Here is an 18,752-nt window from a genome sequence, read left to right as displayed (position 1 = left end):
CTGTGGAAGCTGCAGGTTCAAAAGGAGACAAGGTTAATTTTTCCAAAACATAGTTAACATCCCAAGTGGGAACAGGTGCTATTATAGGGGACCGAACATTCTTAGCCCCTCTAAAAAATTGTTTAAGTAATGAATGAGAAAAATCGGAGGATCCGTATTGTAATGTGCAGAAATAGCAGAAGCATGAAGCTTGATAGATGAAAAAGATAGGCCTGTATGTAACAACTCTGCCAGATACTTTAAAATCAGAGGAATGTTCGGAACAGCAGAATTACCACCTTGGACCCGATTCCAGGAGCAAAATCTTTTCCATTTACCTGCATAAGATTTCCTAGTGCTGGGCCGTCTAGCTTCAAGAATTACATCCATTACCTGTTTGGAAAGAGTAGAGGTGTTTACAGACCCTGGATCCACCAGGCAGCTAGATTCAGAGTTTTGACATAACTGTGCAGGATCCGGCCGTCCTGTTGAGACAGTAGATGAGGGATTTGAGGCTTGAAACTGTAGTTTGATTGGCCATTTTGGGTCAATTCCAAAACTCCTTCATCTTCCTCTCTTAAAACCTGGTTGCCTCGTGGTTTTGGCATCTTTTCAGGCTTGATGGCTGTTGGTGAAGCACCCACCAAGAGGAGAAAACGCTGAGAGAAGAAAGGAGCCGCTTTTGAGATTTTAAGTATTCTTCCTCTGTTTATTTGCTAAGTTTTTCTGCACAGCCGCCTATTTTGAGCATTTTCTGGCTTGTTAAACTTTATTTCTGCATTAGTAACTGTATTTAGAGCACAACCTAGAGCTGTTTACTGAATTTCCTGTTTGCACTTATTTTTAAAATCGTTTTTTCCTCAAAACTTGCATTTTATCTGTCTTTGGCCTAGCACTCTTGTGTGGGGTCATTTACTGCACTGTTATAACTTGTTGATACTTGTGAACCTCTGCTATCTCTGAAAAAACAAACAAATCTTGCTTTTTCCCCACTTTTCTGAGATTTAAAAAAGTTCAGTTACAGGCTTGCTGTTCTTGAACTGTTTGTAAGTTTCTGTGAGGCCATTTTTTGCTTGGGATAAAGGGAAGTCTCTCTGTTGATCAGTGGCAGTGAAAAACATTGAGCAGCCTGCCTGCCCCTGTGGGAGTGGTTACTGACTTGAAACTGTAGTTTTATTGGCCATTTTGGGTCAATTCCAAAACTCCTTCATCTTCCTCTCTTAAAACCCTGTTTTGCACGGTTTTGTGCATAGCGGGCAGCACCGCCTAATTGGGTTTAAACTATTCTTGGCTCCACAAAGTCTGCTCTTCACTTTTTCCCTTAGAACTGCTCTATCTCTCAATTTAAACACCATATTCTCATTCTAAGGCTCTTCACTGGTCCAATTAAGTAATCCTTCAAGTTAGCACTATTAAACCATAAGCACTACTTACTCTTATACTCTCTACGATTACCCTGTCCTCTATTGGTCCGTCTTAAGTTCAGTTTCCCTATATTACTCTAGCATAGACGTGTCCAGCATGCGGCCCTCAGAGCTCTTCCATGCGGCCCTCAACCTCTAACTGCAACATCGATGTATGCACGCCCCAAAACACTTTTTTTGTTTTGTGTTTTTCACTCCCGTGACCTGTAATGATAATGTCAGTGTGCGCATGCACCAAAGCACCCTTCTAGTTTTTTTTTTTGAGCCAAAAAAGGGTCGGTGTGTTTACGCCATTATTTTGCGCCGAACAATCAGTGTGTGTGTGTGTGTGTGTGTGTGTGTGTGTTCTCGCTGAAGAGGGACTCATGTATGGATTTGCCTCTGTTGCCTTTGAAAAGGACAGCAATTACCTGTGTTAATAGGCAAGTACGGAGTGAGCGAGTGCATACATGAAAGCAGAATTGTGTGCGTGAAAGTAGAAGAGTGTATGTGTGTATATGTGTGCATGACCGAGAGAGATGCACGCACAAAGAGACTACAATGATCAGTCTACCTACTGAACACAAACAAGTTAGCTCACAAATACATCATACATTAAGAGTACACTTTTATTAAATTGCGGCTTTCCTGACAGGGAGAGTGTTGTATTGAACATGAACACATACCTCCTAACTGTATGGATTTTCAAAGAATGTCTGGATTTTTGCCTCATCTTCCAATTTGTGTCTTTTGCTTAGGAAATAAAAGTAGTCATCCAAGGTAATGCAGTTCCAGGGAGTAAGAATGAGACAGCAGCCTAGGGTTAATGGGTCAGTAGTGGACTGACTATGTGGGACTGTAGCATATAAAGTTGTATTGTTTTTTTCAGACAAACAAAAAAGCACCTAGTACTGTTTTTTTCATTGGTGGGTTCTAAGCAGTGGTAGGTTGGACAACAGTAAGCATATATTTGGCGGATCATCAATACTGGCAAATCAAGTGGGCACAATGTCATTTTTTAAATGGTGGGGATTTTAGTGTGTGTGTGCTTATGTGTTGGGAGTGCTGCAACAGTAGATGATTATTAAAGACAGAGACTTACGGACTGTGGAGAATATGTTTCTTTGTTTCAAAATCTAATACTTGGGTAAGCTTGCCAGAAGTAGATTTTTTAAGACGTAGCTTCTTGCCATTTACAGTGGATGGATATTTACATTTAATGGTCAGTGTATTAGCGTGGGCCTGTGGGGTTCTGAAGGATGCCAAGTCTACCACTGCCAATGTCTTGTAAAGTGACCTGGAAATGGATATTGGGATGTTACTGAAAAAATATAGTAAGTGGAATTTAGAAATATAGTTTAATTAAACAAAGTGTACTTTCAATTTACAGGCCATAATTTAATTTATTTCAGGTAGTCCAGATACTAGTGGAATGTATACCATTAGACTTAATTAGAGAGAGCTGTTATTCTGGGGAAACAAGCAGCCCTAGTTTCAGTGAAAGCTCTGTGGTTGCTTGCAGGTAGGAAGTTGCAGGATGTTGATGCAATGTGTTTTATTTATTATTTTTAATGCATTTGTCATTTCAAAGCATGGTATTCTTTGATGCAAAAGAAGGCAAGACTGAATGAGCCATATAATGTTTAACTGACAATGATGGGATAGAAAGATTATAAGTGATGTATAATGTTTGCAGCTACAGTTGTTTCAATGGTGTCTGTGATGCACAACTATTTTTGGGCCTGTGTCCCACTTTTATTTTTAGCTTTGTCCAGATTTCTTGCTCTAAGGTTGAGCGGTATGGTTCCATGCTAAATCAGAAGTTGTATTTACCTTGGAAGACTTTTCGGCATAATTATGAAAAACAGAGACTTTTTAATATCTCTGCTTATTTCCAATATAAACTGCCATGTAACCTTGCAAATAACCTTCTTATTAAGCTACTTTACTTCTTTTGGAATTGACAGGTAAGATTCATCTGTTCGGACATAAGCATAGAGTGCTAATGTGACTTTGATTTCTTGCAGCAGTCTGTGGTTTACATAATCACAATAACTTTTCTGTGTTTCTGGGTGTGTAATCAATTTAACAGTTTTAAAGATGTTTTCCAAAAATAAATAAATATATAACAAATAAATAATCCTCTTTACACTTTGAGCTATTGACAAAGTCTGGGAATTTGTTTTTTTCAAAAGCGAAGTTCAGCATTACAGCTCAGTAAACTGTCAGTCTGTGAGTAACTTCTGCACAAATTAAAATGTCTGAATGTCAAATGGCTTTAGATTGGAGGGAAGTTTATTTTTATTTATTTTATTTTATTTTACATTTGTTTACCGGGAAAGTCCAACTGGACACATGTCCATTTTCAGCGGAGGCCCGTGGAGAAAAGCTCCAAAAATAACACAAAACAATATAATGCAATACATGAGAGAGAGAGAGACAGCAAATTATGGATGTAGTACTCATACAATATGGCAGAGATTACATCTCATAACAGTGAGAATCATTGAGGTACAGAATAAACTTAAAAAACATTTTTTTTTACAGTTATAATTACAGCAAGGAAAATATCAATGAGTTAAGTTTTTAGGAGAAAGCTGTTTGTACATAGCTGAAGCTCTGAAACAATCTTTTGGCATGGATTAACCTGGGGATTGACAAAAGTTATATGTTTACACCAATATTACGTTTTGCCGAGCAGTTGTTTGTTGATTTATTGATGGTCCTTTTGGTGGTTGGAAATTACATGGATGAATCCATCTCTATTATGATTTTTTTTTTCAGATATTTTGACTTCCAGACAATTTCATTCAGTGAGTGTCATGTGATTACTGAGGTTGCCTATTTTACAAGTAGGGGCTTTTTTGTGTGTGTGTAGGAGAGAGAGAGATTTAATATGTATACTGAATATAATTTTGCAAATTAAATTCTTAGTTAAACATGCCCCTCTTCTTGGGCAGCTAGACTAACCAATATTAGATCTTAGCCATCCAGCTGGGAAAGGTTAGTATGTGGATTTTCCATCTGGTTTGATGAAGGCTATGCTACTTACCCGAGGACTACATTTATGGCTATCCATCCAGCCATCGTGTTGCTGAACTACATTGTTTGATAATGAGAGGAGCTTTTTACAGAAGTTGAAGGTTTTTGTGTCAAGAACCTGACCATAAAAAGTGGCTTGTTTATGTTGCAGTGAAGGCTGTGGTCTTTGTAGTGAGCGTTTTAAGTATAACCAGTATTTCTGAGGTAGAGGACGTCTCTTAAGGCAGGAGCTTTCTTAGCCTGGAAAGCAAGCCAATGATGAAATTTATAGTGGCCAGTGAGAGACGAAGGAAAGCAAGAAGCGTTTTGGTCTGTTTGGATAACTAAGTGAACTTAGTCCTTTGACCTTTTTTGTCAGAAATGGTTGTAGTCTTTCTTTTGGCAGGGTGTTTTGCTGAAGCACATGCCAAAAGAGGCATTGCACTCAATAATGGCTCTTGTAAAGGAAGGATACAGGGATGTTATGACCTCCTTGTCCCTGGATGAGCTACCCTTACTAATGAAGTGGGCCATGTAAAAAGCTTTCCTTACAACGGAGACAAAGTGGTGATCAAAACTCAGGTTTCTATCAACCTGGGTGCCTAAGTACCATACGACTTATTGCGTGCTTACAAGATTGTTATTAATGTGATAATTTGTGGGGACATCACTCTCCTCAAAGGGGATGATGATGCATTTTTTGGCATTTAGCTTGAGGCCATATTTCTGGCACCAGTTATTTGTTTGGGTGAGACCCTCTTTGTAGCTTATTCAGAATTGTTTTATTAAGTCAGTAATGTGAATTCTTTACTTTATTGCAAATTTGTTGGGTTATTTTTGTGGATTATAGTATTGCAGGACTGCTGATGTTGACATTTTACGTAGTTGGACTGCTGGAATGGTTTTCCCAGTTTGAAATGCTAGTGCTGTAGTGAATATCTGTTTATTTGTAAAAAAAAAAAATATATATATATATAGATAGATAGATATATTAACTAAGATGTTAGAGTTAACTGTTAGATTAGAGAATTAGAATTAGAATGAGAATTAGAATTTTAAGGTAAATATTAGGCATTTATTACATTTATTCATTGTTCAAATGCACCTACAGTACAGCCAGGAGGTCGACTGTGGTCTTCCGGAGCAACAAAAGAGTTAACTATATGATATATTTTATATGTGGCCCCAAGACCATTTCTGTTCACTCAATGCGGCCCCAGCAAGCCAAAAGGTTGGACACCCCTGCTCTAGCATGTCCAAAGGTCAGTCAATGGTTTCCTCTCCAGTCCAGCTGGTGAATCTGGGAATTTTGAGGTAATGTTACAACTGTCTCATGTACACGGACAACCCTCTCCTCCTCCAAACAGGTTCAAATATATGTGAGAGATGCAACTATTTAGCCAAACTGGAGGCTGAGCTCTCTCATCTCAAAACTGGTGTAACCAGTCAGGAGGAGAAGGTAACCTCACATAACACAATTCCAGTATCACATAGTCCCACCACATCAGCGAACCAAACACATAAATACACAAAAACATACTCGGAGGCTCTAACTAAAAATCTAACTAAGCAACAGAGACCTCCAAAGCAGACATCCAAGCAAACGCTACCTCAAAACAAAACACGCACAACACATAGCCCACAAAGTCAGAGTGCCAAGCAGCCACAGCCCTTAAGGCTGAATAACACACCTGATACTCCTGTAATAGGTGACTCTATTGTCAGACACACTGACGTCCCGCTCACCAGGCTGAATAAAGAGAAGGTCACGGTGAGCTGCCTGTCGGGTGATAGGATCCGCCACATAACGCAAGCACTCAGGTCACTCCAAAGCAAATACAAATATGACTCAATCATTGTACATGCTGGTGTGAATGACCTGAGACGTACCTACCTGGACTACATGAAAAGAGACATAGAGGAGCTCTCTGATCATGTAGCCCAGGCTGGTATGACCCTGACCTTGAGCAGCATCTTACCCTCACCTAGAATGATGCCACAGTACAAAGACAAAATGATCGATTTTAACAATTGGCTAAAATTTTGGTGTCATTCAAAGGGGATCCAGTGTCTGTCAGCCTGGGATGACATGCTCGACAAGCCACGTTGCTTTGCTAGGGACAGCTTGCATCTGTCACCACTGGGCTTTTGGATATTGGCAAAGGCTCTTGTCACCCCCATAGTGCCTTTTTTAGGCAAGGCTCAAAAGTCAAACCCACCCCCATAGACAGCACAAGGAACAAGAAACTAAGGGTAATGCTGCTAAACGCCAGAAGTCTTAACCTCAAGATGCATGCACTCGAAGCTCTCCTCAGTATGGAGAACATCAATATCTGTGCAGTGACAGAAACCTGGCTCAAGGCTCCAGAGAGCACCCCAGCACTACCAGGCTATACCTCATATCATGCTTTTCAGCCCCAAAACCCAGACCGAACCACAAAAGGAGGGTGAGTTTCCATATTTATCAAGGATATCCACACCTCCAGGTTAGTGGCATTGCACGAAGTATCGGAGACCATCCATGTGCAACTAACAGCAGGCAAGACTGCTTTTCAGTTTATAGCATCCTACGGACCACCCTCTCAAAGTCAGGAATCCCACTCGGCTTTCCTGAAAACATTGGAGAACATGAAGATCTCTCCGAACACCATTATATTGGGCGACTTCAACTACCCAAACATTGACTGGGAGCACTACTCAAGCCCCAGCACCTTAGCCCAAAGGTTCCTGGAAATTATAAACTCAAATGCTATGGAACAACTAGTCACCACTCCCACAAGAGGGGACAACATACTAGACCTGATCATTACCAACATGGGGACTCTATGCTCCACACCAGAAGTATATCCCTCATTGGTAAGATCAGACCATAAATTAATTTCACTGGATGTCTACATCCCGACCCCACCCCCAGCCCAGAAAACCACAGTGAAAAACTTCTCAAAAGCGAACTTCTCACTTCTCAAAACCGAAGTGGAATCCTTCAAGGCCCCAGGACCAGTGGTAACTACGGCCCAAACTGCAGAATCCTATATAAACGCATTCTACGGACATCTCCAGGAATGCATGGATCATGCTATCCCAAACAAAACCAAGACCCAATCATCCAAAGGCAGGCGTCCAGTCTGGTGGACCCCCTGCCATAAATAAACTGTACAACAGAAGGAAGAAGCTACTACATGATAGAGCAAAATCCCTAATAGGGAAGGCATCTATGATCAGTACTAGCAAAAAATTACGATCCCTCATAAAATCCTCCAAGGCCAGCTTCGAGAGAAAAATTGCACAGGACACCAAAGACAATCATAAGGCTTTTTTCAGTTATGTTAGAAACCTGGGATGCGACTCCCAGACTTGTTCTGAGTTGATTCTAAATGACAAAAAATGCACTGAACCCACAGACATCGCCAATATCCTGGCAGACAGGTTCAGTGCAAACTTCTCCCCCCCTCACCCCCCAAAAGAGCAAGTATCTATCCCGGCAGAGGGCTGCCTCCCAAACATCTCTGATGCTCAGGTGAAGGCTGCCCTTTCCAAAGCAAAAAACACTGCTTCCATGGGACCAGATGGCATCCCAGGTTGCGTCCTACATGAACTCCAAGAGGAACTAATCCCTCAAATAAAACAGCTATACAATCTCAGCCTCACTACAGGATATGTGAACACAGAATGGCGTACAGCAACAGTGGTCCCACTCCACAAAGGTGGAGCCTCTACGGACCCTGGAAACTATCGCCCCATAAGCCTGACTAGCTTAGTCTGCAAGGCTATGGAGAGGATCATCATGGAACTCATAAACAAAGACACTGGGGACCTACAGACACTAGATCCTACCCAGTTTGGCTTTGTCAAGGGCAGATCCTGCCTTTTGAACCTGGCTGACTTCTTCGAAACAGTCACCAAAGCCATAGATGAAGGGAAGGTAGTCCACACAGCCTATCTGGACCTTGCAAAGGCATCTGACACAATACCCCACTCGGACATCATAGATAAGCTATCCAGCTTAAATATAAACCCCTATGTCACAAGATGGGTCGCAAACTGGCTCAAAGACAGAACCCACAGAGTGAGAGTTGCTGGAGCCATGTCAGACTCGAAACCGGTCACAAGTGGCGTCCCACAGGGTTCTGTCCTGGGACCACTCTTGTTTGGTATATACTTTTCCGAAGTACAGGCAAACGTGGGAGGACTATGGCTCACCAAGTTCGCAGACGACTGCAAACTGGGCGCCATAATCAACTCTCCAGCTGACACAAACATCCTTCAAAAAGTTCTCACAGAGACAGATAACTGGTGCCAGCGCCATGGTTTAAAGCTAAATGCCAAAAAATGTATAGTCATACCCTTTGGCAAAAACAATGTGCCCACAAATTACCACATAGGCAGAAACCCATTCAGGACAGAGAAAGTTATTAGGGACCTGGGGACCCAAGTTGATAGCAATCTCTCCTTTGAAAACCACATTGCCAAAGTGGTTAGAAAGACCTTCTAACATAGCCCACCTCATCACGAAGGGTTTCACATCTAGATCAAGAGAGGTAATCGTGCCCCTTTATTCATCCCTCATCAGGCCCATCATAGAATACAATGCCCCTTTTGGGATGTACCTTACCCGACACCTGCAGCAATTAGAAAGACCCCAAAAGTATCTCACCAAGAGGATCAAGGGTCTCAAACAGATGCCATATGCTGCTCGGTTAAAAAAACTCCAGCTCTACTCAGTTGCATACCGCCTACTTCGAGGCGATCTATGCCTGAAATACAAAGCTATGTCAAATCCAGAATTAATGGACATGCTCCACCTCAGTAAATCTAAATCCCTTAGAGCCACACGCTCAAGGGACTTGAACCTCAGCACAGAAATAAATAGAACTTGCTGGAGGGACAGGTTCATAACCCAGAGGCTCCCTTCGCTCTGGAATAGAATTCCAGTTCATGTGAGGCAGAGCACCTCACTGAATCTCTTCAAGAAGAATCTCTATAGGTGGATGGGGGATCGTAGGTTTGTCCCAGGGATTACTCCCGTGTCACTATTAGACAGAGGCACAGTAAACTAAACCTTAAAAAGGGCACAGTATACTCAAATCAAGGGGTGGCGTAAGCCATACAGAATCGGGCTAGGCTTATAATTGCCCCAGGGCAGATAGCCTAGTATGAACCTATGAACCTAATCCAGGTAGGCTCCTGAATTAGGTTCATCAGAGTGGAATACCAGAATTGTCGAGGCCAACTGGGAGCCAGTAAAATCATTTGCGGCCTGTCTTGTTTTATCTTCAGAAGTACCTGAGGTAGAAGAGGAAAAGGAGGAAAAGCATATACTGAGAGGTGTTTCCAACTGAAGGAGAGGGCATCCACTTTCCATGCTAGTTTGTGGTAGGTCCTTGTGCAGAATGTCAGAAGTTGATGATTCTGAGATCTATGTCCGGACATCCCCATGCCTGTATTATCATCCTGAATATCCGAACATCCAACATCCATTCGTGTGGATCCAAAAGTGTCCTGCTCAAAGTGTCTGCCAGAGTGTTGTCTTTTCCTGGCAGGAATTGTGCCTGTAAGTGGACTCTGCAGGTCAGTGCAGTGTACCACAGTGCCATGGCTAACCTGCACAGGGGGTAAGAGTGAGAGCCCCCCTGCTTGTTTATGTACCACATCACTGAAGTGTTGTCTGTCTTTATCAACAATTTCCCTGGTAGAAGAAAGTCCCTGAAGGCTATCAGAGTATTCTGTATAGCGAGAATCTCCTTCAAATTTATGTGCAGGTGAATTTGCTCCTTTGTCCAAACACCCTGAAGACATCTCCCATGCATGTGGGCTCCCCAGGCATAATCTGAAGCATCCGTTGTCAGAACTTGGTTGGTTGGTGGAGGACAAAAAGGCCTCCCCTTGTTCTGGAGACAGGCTTTGGCCCACCAAAGAAACTCTTGCTGTAGACAAGGCAAAATCGTGATTACTGTTTCCAAACTGTGGTAATGCTGAGACCACACACTCTTGAGGTACCACTGTAGTTTCCTCATATGCAGTCTTGCATATGGTATTAAGAGAATGCAGGAAGCCATGTAACCTAAAGCCTGCAGAACCTTTCTTGCATTCAGCTATTTCATTGAAGCCAGGTGTTGGAAAGAAGAAGCCAGTTGCGCTTTTTTGTCTGGTGTCAAGGAAGCCATCTGGATTGTAGTACTCAGAAGAGCACCCAGGAAAGTAATCTGTTGTGTGGGCACCAGATTTGACTTCTTTAGATTCACTGTGAATCCGAGGTACTGTAGAAGATGCTGCACAAAAGCTAGATGCTGAAGTAGAGTGTCTTTGTCATCCGCTTGAACAAGACAGTCGTCCAGATAAGGGTATATTTGAATCCCCTTCTGTCTGCAAAACGCCATTACAGGTGCCAGGCACTTTGTAAAGATCCTGGGCGCAGTAGATAAGCCAAAGGGCAGCACAGAGAACTGGTAATGCTTCGAGTCCGCTTTGAATCTCAGATACCTTCTGCACTCTCGCCTTATAGGAATATGCAGGTAAGCTAAGTCCAGAGTCACCATCCAAGCGTTCTTGCCCAACATAGGCAGCAGTTGCTGCAGAGTGAGCATCTTGAATTTTGGTACATCTAGGAAGGTGTTTAGCACAGAAAGGTCCAGGATTGGTCTCCACGAATTTTCCTTCCTGGGAACCAGGAAAAGTCTTGAATAAAAACCTTGCCCTATTTCTAAATTTGGTACCAAGTCTACGGCCCTCATAGCTAAGAGGGACTGAACCTGCAGTTGTGCCTCTGCCCATTGATGATTCGGCAGATCTGGCCAACCGTTCGGTCTTGGCAAGGTGTGGAAATGAAATCTGTAACCTCTTGAGACTATGTCCAGAACCCATTTGTCCTGGGTTATGTGGCCCCAATTTTGATAAAAAAGAGAAATCTTTCCTCCCAAAGGTGCTTCCAGGAGAGGAGCCCCTGGAACCAGAAAGGGAGAGTCATAAAGACTGTTTCCAGTAGGGTTGACACTTATCTTCACCACCTTTGGTAGAGGGGGCAGGCCACTGCCTATTCCTAAAAAGGGTTTGTGCCTGTCCCCTACCTCTGGAACGCCTGAATCTGCTTCTCTGAGGCCTGTCTGAGCTCGGAAAGGACCAAGGTTTAGCTGGCCAGTGCCTGCTAAATCTAGGAGGTTGCACCTGTAGAAAATCCTTAACCGTCTGCATAGATTTGGCTTTGTCCTCCATTTTCTTTAATACCTTTTCAGCTTTGGCCCCAAACAAAACATCATGCTGCAAAGGGGCATCCAAAAGTTTGGCTTTAACCTGATCCAGCAAGCTTTGTTCCTTTAACCAAGCATGTCTTCTAATAACTGTGCCAATTTGTCGCAGCCCTACAAGAAGCTTCCAAAGAATCAAAACCACAATGCAGGGTATGTTTACCCACTTGTTCAATAGCATGCAATAAATCCTGTAACGCCTTGTCATCCGCACCAATAGAAACAGCTGACATCTTTTGTTTAAATACAGATAAAAGGTATTGCTGATACTTTAGCATAGAAATTGACAGTTCAAAGCTCTAATAGAAAATGTAGCAGAAGTATAAACTTTTTTACCCCATCTTTCCAAAGCCCTGGACTCTCGGTCAGAGGGAATAGGATGTTTAGCAGGGGCCGCCTTAACACCCTTAGGGCCCTGAGAAATTGTTTCTGGATCAGGTGAAACAGAAAGAAACTTGTGAGAATCTGGAACCCTATAATACCTATCTGGTTTGACCAGAGTAGGGGGAAAAAATCAGGAGAGAGGGAAGCTTCTGAAAAAACATCATCTACAATGATCAATACAGGAGGAATAGCAAGAGGCTTATGCTGATGGAGAAGAAAATCCCTATGCCTTTTCCTGGTTTCAGAGAATTCCTGCCCTTCCCAGTGAAAATGCTCCCTCATATCATGCAAAGTTTCACCAAAAGAATAATCCTCAGGAGGAGAGGCTGAAGGAAAGGAATCTTCAGCATCAGAATCCTCATAAGGAGGAAAGGAACAATCATGCTCAAGGGAAGAAGCAGAAGAAACAGAAATTTGGTCTGAAGAATCATAATCGGACTGTAATCTAGGCTTTTTGTCAGGAGGGGGATGAGAACCCCTGATCATAGATAACAAATCTTCAGTCATCCTAAGCATCTGCCTTTGAGGCCTAGGACCCTGATCAAAAGGCGTCTGTGCTTGCCATTTCTTTTTAGCTGGAGCCGTAGTCATTGTCTTAGAATGCAAAACTGAATCCATATTGACATGAAGCTGTGAAGGCTTGAAAACTCCCTCAGAAGCCGGTACCTGCCTACTGGCTCCGGACCCAACTGAGGGAGTAGTATCCGAAGGTCCATTCCCTGGCAATACTGAAGGCCCCATCAGCTCCACACTGGAGTTGGTACAGGCAGTTGGTTCAAAAGAGTCAGACGACAGGGGCTGCAAAGGCGCCTCACTGACGACCGATGAACCAGCAACTGGCAATAACTGAGTAATATCCTCTGCTTTGGACCTCGAAGGCCTGTCTTTATCTTTGCACCTCTTACACACACCAGAAGCTGGAAAAGAATCCAAAGACATATTATAATTAAACCTTTTAGCAAAATAGTAGAAGGCAAAGTTGTATCTACACCTAATAGTACGCTGATTAAATCTAGCACAAAACCCACAATTAGCAACGTCGTGGTCAGGCCCCAGGCAGGGAATACAATAAGAGTGAAAATCCCTATGAGGTATTTGTTTCCCACAAGAAATACAATTATTAACTTTTTCTGACATCCGACTGGAGCAAGAAAAAGACCTCCCCAACAGGGTATTTATCTTAAAAAATGAAAAATCCTGGAAGTAAATCCAAAAACAGACAGGAGTAGGCCGACCGGCATAAGCGAACTGCTCAGGGTACCGCGTGGCAAGAAAGACTGGGGTAATGACATCGGCTGAGGTCTTTATACTTCCTGGCGCATTGACGTCAGGATAGAAGCGACCTCAGCTGACGCCCAATCCAGACTTTGGGATACTGGCTGATCGAGGGCTGCTGCTGGCAGGAAGAACCCTACAGTCATGATTGCAACAGTGAACCACGAAGGACATCTATTAATGCTAAAATACGGTATGCAACTCTTAAAGGATGAGCTGAATTAAACTGGTTAGCTCACATTAGCCCCAGCAAAACTATGCCTATAAACATTACTGAGAAAGTGGAGATGATATGAAATTAGCAGCCATGAGAAATAATGTCTGTGCACTGAATGGCAGTTCTCAAGAGCAGCTAGGTTAACTCAATAAACAAAAAAGATAAGCAGACATGTCAAGAACAAGCAGCTTACTTCTACTGGTGGCTGTGTGTGTTAAATATCTGCAACAAAACCACTTATCACATATGAAAAAATACACAAACATAAGCACTTAAAATTGTCTTACTGGAATTTGTATACATATATAAATATTCCAGATCACTTCTTTTGGATTTGGTAACATCCTACAATACATGGTAACATCCTACAATACAGAAAGAATACTCCACAAAGAGGGCATTTGCGCTGGATACATATCTTTCATGACAGTGTGGTACTTTTTGGGACAATAGAAAGGCCTTATAATCTGCTCAGCCAGATGACTTGTGAATTAAAAAAAAATGGCTTTTAATTTATACAACACAAAGGAAATATGTCATCAAGCTAAACAGATTGAACATGGCCTAATATAAATGTATAATTTCGTTAAATGACCTCGTCCACTGGAATTTGCCTCCTTTGTGAAATGAAAGTCAGAGAGGAGTAAGCAGGGCCCAGATGTGGAAAAGATGCCTTTTCATAGGCAGGAAGTTTAAAGAACCCAACTGATATTCATAAGAGGAGGCAAGGTTAGAAACACAGTTTAGGGGAAAAGTGAAGTCTTGCTAATCTATAAAGGTGACTGTAGCAGGGTCTAGCAAGGAATTTCATGTTCTCTCTTAGTGATGCTTTGCCTTTTCTGAAAACCAGGAAGTGTAGGCAAAGACAAATATATGACAATTTTTAAGGATGGTTCCGCAAAAGGATGGCATGGAATCGAGAAAGTTTGCCCTATTCAGTTAGACTGGCAGTCACTTCCTGTTTGTGCAATGGGGTCTCTAGAAAGTAGGGTACACTTTCAGGAGTGAATTAAATGGGCAAAAAGCACAGCATGCTCATCCCCTCCAGTCACTAGCATGGACAGGCTTTTTGTGAATCAGGGGAACTACGTGCAATTTTGGATATAGAATGATGTGTGGCCCTTCTGTGCATTGTGTGTACTGTACCTTTGGTAATCTGGTGACTAGGGATTTAAGTTTGACAAACAGTGCTGTGGTCGATTTATTCCAAAATATAGTGTGTGTGTTTATCTGGTAGGTATCTGTAAATGTATCCACATCCAAAGGCAACATTAACATACTTTAAATGCAATGTAGTTGTCAGGTTACTATACCTTTCAAACCAAGACTTAACAGCTAGCATTAGAGATTCGTCTGGGAAGATCTGGTTGTCACGAAGTAATAAGAGTGTGTTAATAAGCTTGGTTGTGTAATCAGTGTCACTAAAATTTCGACCACTACTAAAAAGGGCCTCTATAGTCTCCAAATTTGGAATTAAATTACTTCTCAGCATCTCCTCATATAAACTCCAAGCAGTATTTGCCTCTTTTTGAGCAAGAGCACAGACCATTACATCACCGTAGTTCCTTGATGACGGAGTGATAACTTTTTTTATGGACTCTAAACATGACAAACACTCAGCCAAACGTTCTGTCCTACTAAAACCTTTAATAAGAAGTCTGTAAGCTCCTGTATCCAGCGTCTTGAACGCAGTTTTCATTATATCATACACATCGAAAATCTCCGCTGAATTATTCTGTTGAACACACAGTGCCAAATATTTCAGCAGTAGCTCATATTCTATAGTGCCGTTTTCTACCACAACGAAATTCAGCAGCGATTTTCCAACACTTATATCACCATTTTTAGACAGTAAAAGTTCCATTACTCGTATTTCAAACCTTCGGAGATTGCCACTTTCATCTTTTAATTCTTTCCATTCTCGAACGTTTAGAGGACTCGTTGGTATTTTTATACGTTCAGTTTTAGGCTCCACGTCTGTGATAGCCAGCTTGTTGTAGCCATTTACATTATTTTCTGCCCGTCTTTTAGCAGAACCTGCTAAAAATACTGAAACACATCCTCTATCACGTTTTCCAAATTTGAGTTTAACATTTTCAGTTCTTACTTTTTTTCTTTCAGTGCTATCTTTGCACTCCTTTAGTGCCTGGAATCGTGAGGTTGAAAAACGAAAATGTGAACTAGTAAAATACACGTATTTAGAAGACTGCAATGCATCCACAAGCACCTGTTCTGTTACGTTAAAACCTTTTAAGCAAGCTTGAAGTAATACGTTCATTGTGATGACTAACAGCACCTTTATGGGGTTATTCAATTTCCGATTCAAATATCTGTAGTAATAATTTTAATAAGCAGGGTGTTGCAAGTTGTTACATCAACAGAAACCTCCAAAAGGACCTAACGTTAAAGTTCAAAATTACAGAGTATCATACACCGCGGTAAGCGTACAATGGTCCAACAGTCGCTAGGAGTATCGTACCGCTACAAGCAAAAACAACTTTTATTAAAAAAAAAAATAATAAATAAACAACACAAACATGTGCAAATTTAATACAAATGCGGCGCGCATTTTGTACGTCATCGGGAGGTGGCGTGGGTATGGCTAGAGTAAAACGGGCAAATCGATATGCCCTTTTGGGTGTATTTTTATGTTGGTTGAACCAATGGGACTGTCAAGCGGAAGGGTGCGAGAAAATTGTTGTAGTAACTAGACTGTAGCAACTTTGGCTTTGTTTTTCTGCTATTAACGTTATTTTTGTGATAATGGATTGGAAACGGACCCTGAAAAGTCATCTAGCTAAAACTAGTAAACGTAAGTGCTATTAGTTTGGGAAGTAAACTATGTAAAACATTACGATATGTTGTTGATTGCATTGAGTAATAATAATACTCGGACTTCTGTGTAAGCTGTCAATAGGGGAGTTGTTAACACTGACTGCACATATGTTCCAGAAGATTTTCGCAGAACGTCCATATTTTTTGGTTTGTTCCTCCTAAAAATGTGTTATTTTTCTGGATTTTTGCTGCAAATCAGTGAGGATTGGATTCACTAAATAATGACAGGCATTTGAGTTTCAGACTTCATTTCCTTCAGAAAAAAATGCATGGTAACACAAGACCTTTTTATGCTATCAACTTTCTAAGTTTATAAGAGCAGTATTTAAAATATGGCAATTTTTCTGTGGGGGGAGTTGTGGGGGTTGTTCCCCTATTATTTTTGGCTTTGTCCAGATTTTTTTTTTTTTTGTTAAAAGGTTGGGAGCTGTGCTTATGATGTGATATAACAGAAAATAAACTTGCTGTTTCTTACATACTTGTTCGGGGGGAAATGGCAACAGCTGTGCATGTATTGTGCCAGTCAAATAAACTGTATCAAATGCCAGTCAATTTGCCAGTCATTGAATATTCAGATATGCACAAAGGGCAGACCTTGGAATGAGCACCAGTAAAGCCATACACCACTGAACTTAGTAATCCATGTAAAATACTCAACCAACACCAATGGCTGAAGAAATCAACAAACCAATCACTGAAACAGTCCCCTGTTATCAACACCAAATGGCTGAAGAGGATCTGCAACATGGAAGTGTCAAGCTGTGACCTCCCCACCTGTCAGTTACCACCAGTCATAGCTCTCAGCTGTCCAGATTTTCACCTAATATTTTTGGTCTTTTCCTTATAAAAATTTTGGATTTTTGGCAAATCATTTGCAAGTAATTGAGAGCTGAAGTCAGAAGATAATGACAGTCATTTCAGTTTCAGACTTCATACTCTTCATGCTAGTAAAAATCTGTTCTTCTATCAACCTTGTAAGTTTGCAATAATTTAAAAATTGTACCTATTTTTGGGTCTCTATCCCCTGCTCAATTATTTATGACTTTGTCTAGATTTCCTTGTCAGAGTAAGTGGAGGCCAAGCTGTCTCCTCCTGTATCTCCCCTTCATCAACCTCCCCATTTTGAAATTTAGTTATACAAATCTGCCCTTCCGCAAAAGAAGGATGACATGTCACCCTCTCTCCCCAAGCACATCTGTTAACATGTCATAAAATTCCATCTCGGGACATTCATAAACTGCTGCATTAGTAGTCATGGAAGAAACTCCTATCTTTTCTATAAATTTCAGGTGAGTATGGTAGTATCTGCATATTACACACATTCTTTCAGTGCTCAGTCCAATGACTCATAAACAAGTTTGGGAGGAAATTAACCTTCTCAGTTTGCCTGCCCCTTTTTTCATCCCTGCCAGGCCTGTCTTTGGATAATATCTGACAGAATTCACTTGTTCATTGGTCATTTCTAAGCCGTCTGATGCAACAAGTACACAGTCTGTTAGCTAAAGGATAACAGTGGGTTGTGAGTGACATCATTCCTCCCTTAACATTGCACAACATCTGGTTCAGGTAATTTCCTAGCATGTGGCCTGTGCCTGAGCAAGTTTGTGGATGACTGTAAGTTGGGTGCTGTTATTGACTCCCCAAATTATGTTAATATACTGAAAGGGGGTCTCACAGCAACAGTGACTGGTGTCAAAGTCATGGCGTTAAGGTAAATGCAAAAAAAATGTATTATCATACCATTCGGCAAAAACATGGCCCCTACTGATTACTACATTGATGGATACCCCCTAAGCACACAACCTGTTATGAGAGACCAGCGTACTCAGATTAACAACAGTCTCGCATTTGACCATCATGTAGTGGCAGTGGTCAGAAAAGCCTTTTACCTGGTTCATCTCATAAGTAAAGGAATTGTATCCAGAAAAAAGGTTATTACCTCTCTGTACTCCTCCCTCATTAGGCCTATAATTGAGTATAACACCCCATTTGGTATGTACCTCTCAAAACACCTGCACCAACAGGAAAGGCCACAGAAATACTTTCCAAAGAGAATCCATGGCCTCCAACACCTGTCCTATGCAGGCAGCCTCAATTCACTGTCGCTCTACTCAGTATCGTACAGATTGCTCAGAGGTGATCTGTGTCTCGTCTACAAGGCGATATCGGACCCTGCCCTACTAGAGGTGCTCCGTATCCTTAACTCTAACTCCTCGCACATTACCCGCTCGAAAGGCCTAAATCTAATATGCAACATCAACAAAACCTGATGGAGAGACAGGTTTGTCTCCCAGAGGCTGCCCCGTCTCTTGAATAGTCTTCCCAAACATGTCAAAGTAGTTCGCTGACCCTCTTCAAACACAACCTTGATGAGTGGATGGGAAACCACAGATTTGT

The 18,752-nt window shown here is 41.7% G+C and overlaps 2 protein-coding genes across 3 annotated transcripts in view; one reads left to right on the top strand and one right to left on the bottom strand.

Moving 5' to 3' along the window:
- LOC122804326 (protein only RNase P catalytic subunit) overlaps window positions 1–16,029 on the bottom strand; it is a 1,488,843-nt gene extending 1,472,814 nt beyond the window's left edge. Inside the window, exon 1 of the mRNA XM_044074121.1 lies at window positions 14,834–16,029. Coding sequence (XP_043930056.1) covers window positions 14,834–15,798 — 965 coding nt within the window. The 5' untranslated portion in view covers window positions 15,799–16,029. The remainder of the gene's footprint in view (window positions 1–14,833) is intronic.
- A 110-nt stretch (window positions 16,030–16,139) lies between these two features.
- The window catches only part of PPP2R3C (protein phosphatase 2 regulatory subunit B''gamma), a 912,006-nt gene continuing 909,393 nt past the window's right edge, over window positions 16,140–18,752 (top strand). The window contains exon 1 of one of the 2 annotated variants that reach the window (XM_044074122.1): window positions 16,140–16,332. In XM_044074122.1, coding sequence (XP_043930057.1) covers window positions 16,284–16,332 — 49 coding nt within the window. In that variant the 5' untranslated portion in view covers window positions 16,140–16,283. The remainder of the gene's footprint in view (window positions 16,333–18,752) is intronic. The other variant, XM_044074123.1, reaches the window with a different exon arrangement.

Source organism: Protopterus annectens, chromosome 6.part0, assembly GCF_019279795.1.
Source record: "Protopterus annectens isolate FY-2018-M chromosome 6.part0, PAN1.0, whole genome shotgun sequence".
In the NCBI taxonomy this organism is placed as follows: domain Eukaryota; kingdom Metazoa; phylum Chordata; order Ceratodontiformes; family Protopteridae; genus Protopterus; species Protopterus annectens.
The sequence above is the reverse complement of the archived record's forward strand: the minus strand, read 5'-3'. Positions and strand labels throughout refer to the sequence as shown.